At 41.2% G+C, this 11,586-nt stretch overlaps 1 protein-coding gene across 2 annotated transcripts; it reads left to right on the forward strand.

The window, feature by feature from the left end:
* Nucleotides 1-88: 88 nt before the first annotated feature.
* Nucleotides 89-11,186, forward strand: apool (apolipoprotein O-like). Of its 2 annotated transcripts, none has more exons than XM_061284406.1 (11): nucleotides 89-159; nucleotides 857-955; nucleotides 1,047-1,166; nucleotides 2,162-2,216; nucleotides 3,036-3,134; nucleotides 4,489-4,580; nucleotides 4,675-4,779; nucleotides 5,890-6,109; nucleotides 6,244-6,501; nucleotides 10,248-10,346; nucleotides 10,666-11,186. In XM_061284406.1, exons 1-11 carry the CDS (start codon nucleotides 148-150, stop codon nucleotides 10,749-10,751), a joined length of 1,245 nt encoding a protein of 414 aa, XP_061140390.1. In that variant the 5' UTR covers nucleotides 89-147; the 3' UTR covers nucleotides 10,752-11,186. The 2 variants fall into 2 exon arrangements, with proteins under 2 accessions (XP_061140390.1, XP_061140400.1); XM_061284416.1 differs by having other exon boundaries at nucleotides 127-205.
* The last annotated feature ends 400 nt before the right edge of the window (nucleotides 11,187-11,586 follow it).

Raw genomic sequence — 11,586 nt, forward strand, 5'->3', positions numbered from 1 at the left:
TATATTTTAAAGACAGACAGACATACTCCATGCGAGAAATTCCAATGAGATGCAGTAATATTTCTTACTGATAGATGGCAGTAGCTAGTCGTGAGCTGGAAAACTCAAAGCTGCAGTCCCAGAAGAAGAAGAAAGAGGAGAGGTGCCATGGCGGCCAAGGTGAATATGAAGCGAACATAATGTTTTCCACCTGAAAGTGTACACGGTGCGCTTATGTCTGACATTACAGTGTTGTTGGTTGTCCGATATAACTTAAACCCAGGTTTTCAGTATCTGGGAGTGCCTAGCAGAATGAAAGCAAGGCTAACGATTCATCGTTGTAGCCCTTTGCACCGGCAGAGTGGCTTAATTTTCAAGTTCAACTGCATTGGCACCTCTAAGACACGATCAAAAGCTATACTGTCTGCTTCAACACACAAACAGTTCTATGTCTTATTGTTTTAAAATTGTTTTTGCATTCACTCAGCTTTGAGCCAACGTGAGTGCCATGTATTCACTGTATGCATTTCTTGCATCAGTAACATAAGGCATTCAAGTAAAAAAGGCATGAATAACAGCTAGGATTTTTGCATACGACATAATGCAGTAGGTTCACGGCTGTGTATTTCTGAGCTCAAACTAACTGACTGCACACAAGACAAATAAAATACAGTACAGCTTTATGTAGCGCATTTAGCTGCAGCAGTAATGTAAATAACAATGCGGCAACCACAAAGAAAGAGAAAACAGTCAATTGAAACACAAATTAACAGCAATAGTTCCAAGTCAGTTGGATGCCAGAGAATAAAAATGGGCCTTCAAACGACATTTACCATATAGAAAGTCAGACTCAGCATTGCATTGTTTATTTCCCTAGGTGGCTATGGTGGCCGTCCCGGCGGTGCTGGGGATAGCCTCCATTAGAGTGTACACCATTAGTGAAATGCCCACTGAAGGCCTCATTAGTCGAGACAAGGTACCTCCATCCGTGTTGAAGGAAGCCAATCCATTCTCTATCTTGTATGTGACAGTTGAAGCATAATAACATGATACCGTCTTATCCCCAGATTAACATCTACACCCCAGTAACAAAGTCTGCTCAGGTCCAGCCTGATCAGCCAGGGCTGATTGAGAGTGGCTTAGCTAGAGCAAGAGGACGCTTCCTCCCCTTTGTCCATGTGGTGAAGGTACTGAGATCTTTTCTGGAATTATGTAGTTAACCATTATGTTTTAGCTCAATTTGATTTATTGTCAAGTCTGATTTATGAATCAATAGTAGTGATAATCTGTCATTGTTTTGGGAAGGGAATTTTATGTATCAAAAGTATCAGTGGTATCGATACTTGGTATCGATATCGGTGAGTAAAGAATTGAGTAGTACTCAATACTGGTATTGGTTTGAGAAAAAGTGGTACCAAACTTATCTAGTAATAATACCAATAGTCACTAGTAAAGTTCAATATCCGAGATAGCTTTATAACTGTATTTTTGATGCTTCTTTAATAAAAAGTAATTACTTTTTTCTAACAGCTTTTATAGCTATGACGTTTCAGAATTTCTTTTACCGATTGCCAAATGTAACCCATAATTAAGGCTGCCACAAATGATTTAGTATTACTTTGCTAGTCAACAAACGCACACACATTTTTAAAACTCTTACCTTATGTATTGTACATACCGTGTGGCGGCCGTGGCTCAGGCAGTAGAGCAGGTTGATTAGTAACCGGGTTGGCGGTTCGACCCTAGCTCTGTCACAGTCACATGTCGTTGTGTCCTTCGGCTAGACACTTCGCACACCTTGCCTCCAGGTCGCCATTGTAAATGAGTAAAAATGTTCTCAATTGACTTGCCCGGTAAAACATTGAAGAAGAAGAAGAAAAAAGTATTGTACATATGTATGGTCATCATGTATGCCGGTATGCCATCAGGCTAGGCTACATTTAAAACCCTGATTTATGTTGCTCTTGTATACGGTTGCAGAGCACAATCCCACATTTTGCAAATGACTTTGCTAGAAGAAGACTTCACAATTCACAAAAAAAATAGTGTTATTGACATGACATAATACACTAAGGGTATAAGATGGAGAGGAAAAAAAAACACCTTCTAGAGCCACACTTGCATTTGTACGTTGTTCAGTGAAGTTGCCTTCCTTGATGGTTGTCTTCCATTTTACCCACAGGGAGCCTGTGTCTCTGTAAAAACAGGAAGTGTAAATCTATACCACGCTGGAGAGGGTGAGTTCACTGTAGGTACATATAATTTGCACAAGCTGTACTTACATCAATGTGACATCATTAACATTTATCGCAGGTTTTTCTTTTATTCCAAAACACATGCTTTTAGTCCAAATCCATCGTGACTGACTCTCAGGGTTTCTACTTAAGTATGAAAATGTGTGGAATTAGATTTTATAACTTTCCAAGTGTGGAAAGTATGGAAAATAGAAACTATTGTATGGAAAACTACTCATGGTCCCAGCTCTATTTCCTAAAACCAACATAGGTTGTCTTTTGTCACTGCAATGTTTTTTGTGAGCACACATTATATCCCTCAATCTTGGTGAATACTTGATTCTGATTGGCTCCGAAATTGACATCTACAATATTGTCATACGGTCATTTACACCCTTTAAATGACTTAAGCACCTTAGTTCCTCTCGAAATGTCATTACATTGTTCCAAATTAATGACCAACAGCCTTGGCAACAAGCAGCCCCTAAGAACCCACACAAAATATGTGTCAAGGTTTTCTTGCGAACAGATATTGGAAAAAGACAATTTCTGTAACTTGAGATTGATTCAAATTTGCACCAAGCTGGGTTGAGCTATAGCTTGGCACATAGGCCACCTTTCCACTAAGCATGGAAGTTGGGTGTATGATTTCTGTTAATCGCTAAGTAAAGATCAACCAAACCAACCAACATGGGTTAAAACTATGTCTTCTACAGAGCTAATTAATACCGCTGTCACAGTCCCACTCCAAAGTGTCAGTTTTGTGAAAATTACTGTTGGAAAAAAGAGGGACAGCTCATTTACACTGTCTGTTTTTCTTAGATGTATACTATTACTTGAAAGATCCTCCCCCGGGTTTCCTACCTAGGTGTGGCACCATCACCATGGCTGGCCTACTTGGCATGTTCTTGGCACGCAAAGGTAAGATGATCACACTCGCGCACACACCCACACACGCCTATGAGGAGAGCCTTTTGGATATCTGCTGATATTCACAAGATCCTTTATTCTTATCTGCTGATTCTATTGTTTTCTACTATTTTTTGTCATTTGAACACTGCACTTAGGATCAAAGAAGCGCTCTGCCAAGAATGGAAGGCATCTACCGTACTAGTCACACATTTACCAGTTACACAAACAGTGCTCCACATGATTCCTTGCTTTTTTTTGTTTGTGTTGCCTTTTTTCGTTTGTTAGTTTTATTGTTATATTGCTTTTTCTTGTTCTTGAGTGTCGCTTGTTTGCAATTCCTATTGCTTGTTTTTTTATTACGATTTCTTTTGTTTGCTTGCTTTTTTTCGTTTGCCATCCTTTTTTCCTTGCTTACTTGCATTTGTCTTTGTGGTTTCTTTTTCTTTGCTGATTTTTTTTCTTTGCAATTTCTTTTTTGTCGAATTTTTTGTCTGCGATTTTTTTTTTCTTGTTTGCTTGTTTTACACTAAATAGCGTGAGAAGCGCAGAGCTGTTTCATCTGCTCTGCCATGCAGAGACCATTGGCATAATGAAACGTGTACGCAACTAGAAACAGGTTTTCTGCAAAAACGTAGTGCGGAACTTGAAAAGTTTGTAACTTGACATTCCACTGTATACTTACTGTATATAAATTACACCTTAATAGGCCTGTAATAGGATGAACATGGATGGAATTCAAAAGAGAAGAACACTCTTGTCAGGCACACAAGGCGTGAATGGGGACGGCAATGAGCTTCAAATGCGCCTAAGCCAGTGCTTCTCAATTATTTTCTGTTACGCCCCCCCTTAGCAAGAAGAAAACTATTCGCGCCCCCCCCTCCCCACCGTGACTATCCTAACTTGTCTTGTAAGTCGTAAAATGTTGCACTGTCGCAAACGTCACAGAAGTAACAATGAGAGCGCCACTGCCCCCTGCTGGGAAGATGCGCAATTACACTTTATTCTAGTACTGCAAAAAAAAAGCCTGTTCCCCAGGGTCACACGCGCCCCCCCAGGGTCACACGCGCCCCCCCAGGTATAGCACGGCGCCCCCCAAGGGGGGCGCGCCCCACTATTTGAGAAGCACTGGCCTAAGCATATCAGTATAAACGTAGTCTATCAGCCATGCATGTCATTTATGTCCCAATGGTAGAACAGCCACAAGAGGGCGCCAGTGACTGGTAACGGTGACATGCTGTCAGTGACTACTTTGAAATAAAGCCGGTATCACCTGGTGCTTGTACAAACCTTCGCAGTGGTGAATTGAAACATACAACCTACTGCTGTGTTGAAGTTTCAAAAATTGGAATGATTTATGTTTTAGGCTCTCGTTTGAAGAGGATTGTAGTCCCGTTGGGTCTTGTGACTGCTGGGGCATCAGTGTGCTACCCAGCCCAGGCAGTGGCTGTCTTTAAGGTGAAGATTTTAACCTTGTAACCAACCATTAACAACACACCCATATGGTATTGTTTACGTGGCAATAATACACTGATTTTCTTTTGTTACTAAGGTGACAGGCAAGAAGATGTATGCTGTAGGCCAGTGGAGCCGCGCTGCTGTGTCTTCACTGCTCACATCGAAAGCCCCTGAGCTTGATGCTGCTCTACAACCACAGGTTGGTTATTTATACCCCTTAAACATTCAAGCAGAGTCATTATGGTCATGCTTATTAATGGGTGTTTGCAGTGTTGTCAGAGTATACCAGGGGGCTATTTTGTCTTTTTCCCTCCATATTCATGATATATTCGTCCGTCTGTCCTCGTTATTTCTTAGGCGTTTCGATCCTTGCTTCCGTCTGTCCTCAGTTCGCCCCCCCCCCCCCTGCCTTTTTTTTTTTTCTTTTTTTTTTAACTTTCATGTCCCTCGTCCTTCGTCTGCGAAATGGCCTTTTGTCTGTAACTGAGGACAAACCACTGGGTAATACACCAGTATGCAGAAGCTGTTTGACCAAACACGTGTTTACAAAACAATACAATACAGTACAACGTTAAAATATAATTATAATTGTGAGAATGAATTTAAAAACGGAAGCAATAATAATGCACATTATACCATAGTGTTAAGTAGTTACATTTATTTACATGCATTCATGAACAGCACATTTTGATTTCATAGTAGGATGTTATGCTTGATTAAGTCATGTGCTTTGCTAGACTTTTCATTGCAATACTTAAGAAATGTATTTATAAAAAATGCTTTTTCATCAGTGCCCATTTATAAGCCAATAAGGGCTGATTCCAATTTGGGTATAAATAGGTGAATTCAGCTGGAAATTCCTCATCCTGTACAAAGTAGTGAAAAGATGAGAGCTCACTGGAACTGGAAGAGTCCATGTTAAAGGTTTTCATGATGCTTGATGGTCTCTTCATATGTATCTTTATTTTATGAATGCAGTTTACACTACAATGGTTTTAGCCACTTAAACATTACTATAATATTCAATAGGGGGAAAACAAAATAGCAGACAAAAAGACAGTCAAGCTTTAGTGACAACTTTATTTTCAGCATTTATTTATTTCATTTCATGATTTTATTTAGTATTTTGTTTCCGATCCTTAAGGACAACCAGTTGTGGTGTTCAATGAGCTGTGTTGGCATTGTCAAACAAAACATTAATTCTGTTGCTTTCATGAAGTTATCGCTGCCATTTTGAATCGGGGCTAGTGGTTAGTTGAACAGATGAGCTTCCCATTTTAATTGCATTCCTTTGACGTGCTCATCACAGGCAACTCCTGTGCCGCCTCCAGAGGCTGCAGTGGTTGACGAGCCTCGTCACGCCTCAGAGCCAGGCTCAGCGCAGAGTGTTGCCATCTCAGACTCCGAGGTGGGATCAGCGGAGTGTGTTCAAGACACTGATAAACTCATCATTGCTATCGCAGCCACAGAGGCGTCAGTCACACGCACAGAGATTTCAGCCGAGCAGGCGCCTGCAGAGATAGACTCAGGTACAATAGATATTGATCTCTGTCTTCTTGTATCTCTGTCTTTATTTCTCAATGTCACATCAGTCACATGAGGCATCTACTGTCATTCACGCCTGTGTTCTAATTTTGTGATCTGTCCTCTCGGGTTTGTAAAGAATCACTCGACACTGTTCAAAGCGAGGTCCCTAGAGCCTCAAAAGAAGCACCAGAGGGCGCCCTTGCTGTATCTGAAGATGCCATCGCCTCATCAGCGGTCATCTCTCTGGATTCTGATGGCATCCCTGCTGAGGCCCTGGCTGCTGAGCCCACACTAAGTTCAGAATCAGAGACCAAAGAGTCTGCTCAAGTTGAATCGGCTCCAGCTGAGGTTTCTGCTTCCAGAGAGGACCTGCCTACTCTAAACACCTCAGCAGGTATTCTCTCATGTCAGTGTGAATAGTGTGTACCCTTAATCTAAGAACAGAAATTGATTAGAACATGTAATAGGCCAATTAATGCTAGCTGCCTGCATAAATTATTACTGTAAGTAACATCCACTACAAACAGGTAGAGCAATGCAAGTCCCTGCCACTTTCTTCTGTTACAATTGAGACAAGAATGTTGGAATTTCCTCAAAATAGTAAAAAGAATTCCCATGGAATTTATTGCAGAACGACTTTTACTTCGGCAAGATTTGCATTGTAAATCACATTCATACAGAGATGACAAACATCCGGAGGGACAAAAAACTCAAATATGTTATTTAATAGAAAACATACTTTTTTTTTTTTTCTCATCAAAACATTCAGTCCAGAAAAACAGCTGCGGCTCCTGGCCAGGCAATTGTGAAGTCTGCCTAGTGAAGCATTCATGCTTTACTTTGTGGAAATGATTGCTCACTTTGGGACATCTCAGATAAGACTTCATGTCTGAGGCGTTTGTCTTTAAATCAATAATGTCATCCTTGAGTCAGTAAGTCTATATTGATTCTAGGTCTTAAGCCCGTATGTCACTGTGCCGCGAGTATTTGCGTACTATGTAGTGTTGGCATTTCATTCGGGTTCCGGAAAGGCTGCAAAGATTTGCAAATTGTTTTTCTTGTTCAAAATTTGTTTGCGACAAGGCAAACTGTTGGTGAAGGTCTTTGCGACTGTTTGCATCCTTGAATGAACCCTGATGAAAAATCAGCATTCAGGTTGTGCGCCTACCCACGGTAAACTTTGCTACTTACTTACATGCTCTACACTGGAGTTCACTCACATTTTTTTCTAGACCAGGCCTTGACATTGATTTTTTTTACTCACATCCCCCTGTGGCTTGTGTTTTCACAATGTTACTAGCAACTCAGTATTCTTACTACTACATCTTTTTTGTTGGATAATAATGTTATACGCATTACAACCAACTTGGACATTCGGTTAAACAGGTCCAAGCATCAAACTGTGAGCAGCACTTTGTAAAAGAAATGAAACAGGCACTCAGAGAATTCCAAAGTGAATACATAACAGTCAGGGCTGTCAACTATGGCCAAAGCAAATCAGTCGGTCCCCGATCAGGTCGACCAGTTTACGGTGTGAAGCTTTTAAGGACTTTGGGTGATAGTAAAAAACACAAATTAAACCCCACAGAGACTAATAAGCCATGTAGACTTTGAGCGGCTGACTCAGCACACCATGAACAGAGGTAAAAGCAGTGCTTCTCAATTATTTTCTGTTACGCCCCCCCCTAGCAAGAAGAAATCTATTCGCGCCCCCCCTCCCCACCGTGACTATCCTAACTTGTCTCGTAAGTCGTAAAATGTTGCACTGTCGAAAACGTGACAGAAGTAACAATGAGAGCGCCACTGCCCCCTGCTGTAGTAAACGCGCAATTACACTTTATTCTAGTACTGCCAAAAAAAAAGCCTGTTCACGCGCCCCCCCCCAGGAATAGCACCGCGCCCCCCTTGGGGGGCGCGCCCCACTATTTGAGAAGCACTGGGTAAAAGCAATACTTTGGCAGCCAATCTGCAATTTGCAATCTGTGTGAGTGTGTGTGTGTGTGTGTCATTATTCCAACTGTCAGGATTTTCAATCATGATACGGAATACAGGACGCAGATCAGACTGAAGCAGTTGGCCATCAGTTGGACAACTTGTTGTCTGGAGCCGAGAATTGAACTCCTTGTGGGTGTTGCTCTTGGTAAGCGCCTTCTTGTGGGCGTTGCTCTTGGTGAGCGCCGGTTCACAACATCATCCAGTAAGTGGACTTGCTCAAAAATGACTAGTCCTGCAATACTCCCAAGACATACGTAGCTACAGCAGGGGCTGGTCTATCATCACTCACGTCATCGAATCCCAAAAAAGCCTCCTTCACTTTACAGTCCAATTCACTTTTAGCTACATAATGCAAAATATCAGAGATTTGTGCTTTGTTTGTGACATACGTTGTCTCGTCAGCCTCTACCGTCAGCCTCTACAGCAGGGGTGGCCAACCAGGCACATTTTTTACTGTGTACCGCAAAGAGCCACATCATACACATGAGCACACATAAACTACCCCCCCCCCCAGCTGCTCGGTTTTAAATGGGCCACATTTAGCTGTGCATCTTTTCCCTGCCATTTTGAGAACGAAATTGACACTGTTTCCTCGAATGGGTTTGCCCCTCCTCCTTTGCGGGATTTCACCTCATACGCATGCGCGTTTCACGAAAAAAACAAGCGACGCGAACACGCAGTGTTTGACGAAGATACCATATTGAACTCAAGCGAAGCGAACACGCACAAAAACAAACAAACAAATAAACCCACAAATGTTAATATGAACGTAAAGGAGCCGCATGCGGCTCGCGAGCCGCGGGTTGGCCACCCCTGCTCTACAGCAACAAATGGGGCCGCATTAGTCTCCCTTGTAATATTGTTCAAATCACCAACTGCTTCAATTAGATCATTCTTTCAGTCATTTATTGGACAAGCCATAAAACACAGTGGATGTCTCCAAATTTCTAGCTAACCTTTCATCTTTCTCAGCAAAAGCATGTAATAGTTCTACATGATTTCCGCAATTAGTTTGCCCGCTCGTTGTTACCACAAAATGCCAATTCTTGTTTAGCTAGGAAGCAGGTTGCATTAATGAGGTCTTTCAAAATCTCTCGGACCTTACTGTTGTGGATGCTAATATTGAGTCTCCGCTGTTCTGGCTTTGAACAAACAGCCTAGCCCTAATCCAAAAGTTTTTAAAGCAATCTGGCTTTGAATGTGAGTAGTCCATCTCTCGTGTTTGCCAAGGCTTCGTGGTCATTTTTTCAGCTCACAATATCCTGTGTTTGTCCAGACATTGTCACAAGTTGAGAACAAAAGGCAGGGAAAGCGGTAAAGGCGGTTTTTCGAAGGGCAGCCGTTTGGAAAGAGCAAGTTATCTTCTGTCCCATAGTTTGAAGCAAACCTTTTAGCTCTGGCGTAGGTCTTCCATTGTTAATAACTTCGCTTTTTGACTGAAAGTCCAGTTTCGAGAAATTTATAAGCTTTGATAGATAATCCTCTTCCATTTTGGCAGTCCAACTGAGCAAAACATAAAAATAAACAACTTGCAGCAGTGCACTTGACTCAAACTTGGCGCCTCTGTAGCATCAAGCACGTACACAACCCCCCTCATACACACACACACACACACACACACACACACACACACACACACACACACACACACACACACACACAGTGTGGTAGTGTACTATCTGCTGCAATCTGTGCCTTTTTACTGCGGTTTTATGTCCTGTCAGCAAAACCAAACGTTTCACCGAAATATGCAATTTCAGCAATTTTGATCATAAAAATGTGCAAAATTACTCATATGTAAAGTTCGGTGGAAAAATATAAATATTCATTTTGTTATTATTATTTTTCCTTACTTGTCTCAATTATATGGTTACCACACGTCCCTGATGGGTATGCCACTCACGGGGGATCGGGACTAAAAGAACACATGCGAGTTGGTGTGATTTTCAGCAAAGACTTTATGTTCTACAAAAATATTGGAGAGTTGGCTATTTTGTAACTATGAATGAGCAAATTGATTTTGTTACTTTGAAAAGTTTATTTAAATAAATTGACCAACTTTAGTTGTAGTTCAACTCGGCAAACACAGTACAGGAAACCAAACTGACCATTGTATTGACCCTGTGTATGTATTGCCACCACCAGAACCAGATGTGGAGCCAAAAAGATCGGCAGCCACTGGATTGGTTGAGGAAGGATCACAGGCGCCCATACCCACTGAACAGCCTTCTGAAAATGGCAAAGGTAGGTCATTAGGTAGATGTGGTACAACTTCACTTGAATGAGAGTGCTTGAAGCAATCCCAACTTTCTACATCTAAAGAAGACACGATGACATGCTCATTCATAAGACAAGTTATGGAACTGGCCTTCTAGCAAAAAAATGTCTGAGTGAAATCGGTTTGTCATCTTGAGTTTATGTATATTTTCTTTCTTACGCAGTCAGTATGAAAAAAATTAGAGTTTTCAACACCAATTTAACCACTGCCAGAGAATATCTTATGAAATGAATCCAGAATGTATTTTTTTTCTCTCTGTCATTGCATTGGTTTCCTGGCCACTAGGCGGCGCTGGGTTGCCACTAGATCCTGCACTCCTGGACTTTGGGCAGTCCAGTCCTGAGGATGAAGACTTGTACAGCACTCGCTAACAAAACTGGCTATCACACCATCTCATCCGGATTGACACACACTTTTGTCACATAGCATAAAATATAAGATGCATTTCTTTTACCATCTGAAAACAGACTAATTCCTGCCGCAACATTTTACTTGAGTAAAAAAAAAGAAAAACATTCTTTTTTAGGTATTCTTGTGAAAGAACAGCTGTGTGTGCATGTGTCCTACAGATGACCGACTAACTAATCGTCACACTATGTGATGGTTAACAACAATTTGCTGATACGTTGCAGTCCCCAGTGTCCTGAATGCACAATGCCGTGGGTAACCATGTTGAGCAGTTGGGACGCTGTATGCCATGTAATGATACTAGAAAACAAAAATGGATGTAAAGTTGTGCAATTTTGTTGTTGCCAAAATTTTCCTCTATGATTAAAGAAGCCAAATAAAGATATATTTTTAATGGAGTTGTGTTCAAGTGTGTTATCTCCTTCAATCACAATTACTCAACCATAATGTTTGCCAAGAGAAACCATTATTTTTCTTCAATTTGAATTATATAAGACAAAATGGGTGTGGAAGGCTTTGCGTGCCTGAACAAACACAATCATGGACAGTTCTTGCATCTTTATTTTTATTTGCACAATAAAACATAATTACAGAATACCAAGAGGGACAGAACAACCGTGCCCTTGAGCAAAAGAAACCCATGGGCTTACATAAGGTACTCCTCTTAAAAATAAAAACACTAAGTTTATGTCTAAGTCTAGAAAATGCTGTAGATGTATGAATTAATAACAGAATCACAAAATACAGTACCGCTCCGTTTGGGGTCACCCAGATAATTTTGTGTTTTCCATGAAAACT

This window comes from Syngnathus typhle, linkage group LG1, assembly GCF_033458585.1.
Source record: "Syngnathus typhle isolate RoL2023-S1 ecotype Sweden linkage group LG1, RoL_Styp_1.0, whole genome shotgun sequence".
NCBI classification, from domain to species: domain Eukaryota; kingdom Metazoa; phylum Chordata; class Actinopteri; order Syngnathiformes; family Syngnathidae; genus Syngnathus; species Syngnathus typhle.

Excerpts from the sequence above, each read along its gene's own strand:
- apool (XM_061284406.1), top strand. Across the intron at positions 3,135-4,488 it reads CATGTTCTTGGCACGCAAAG|GCTCTCGTTTGAAGAGGATT; the intron begins GTAAGATGATCA and ends TTTATGTTTTAG. Across the intron at positions 4,780-5,889 it reads ATGCTGCTCTACAACCACAG|GCAACTCCTGTGCCGCCTCC; the intron begins GTTGGTTATTTA and ends TGCTCATCACAG.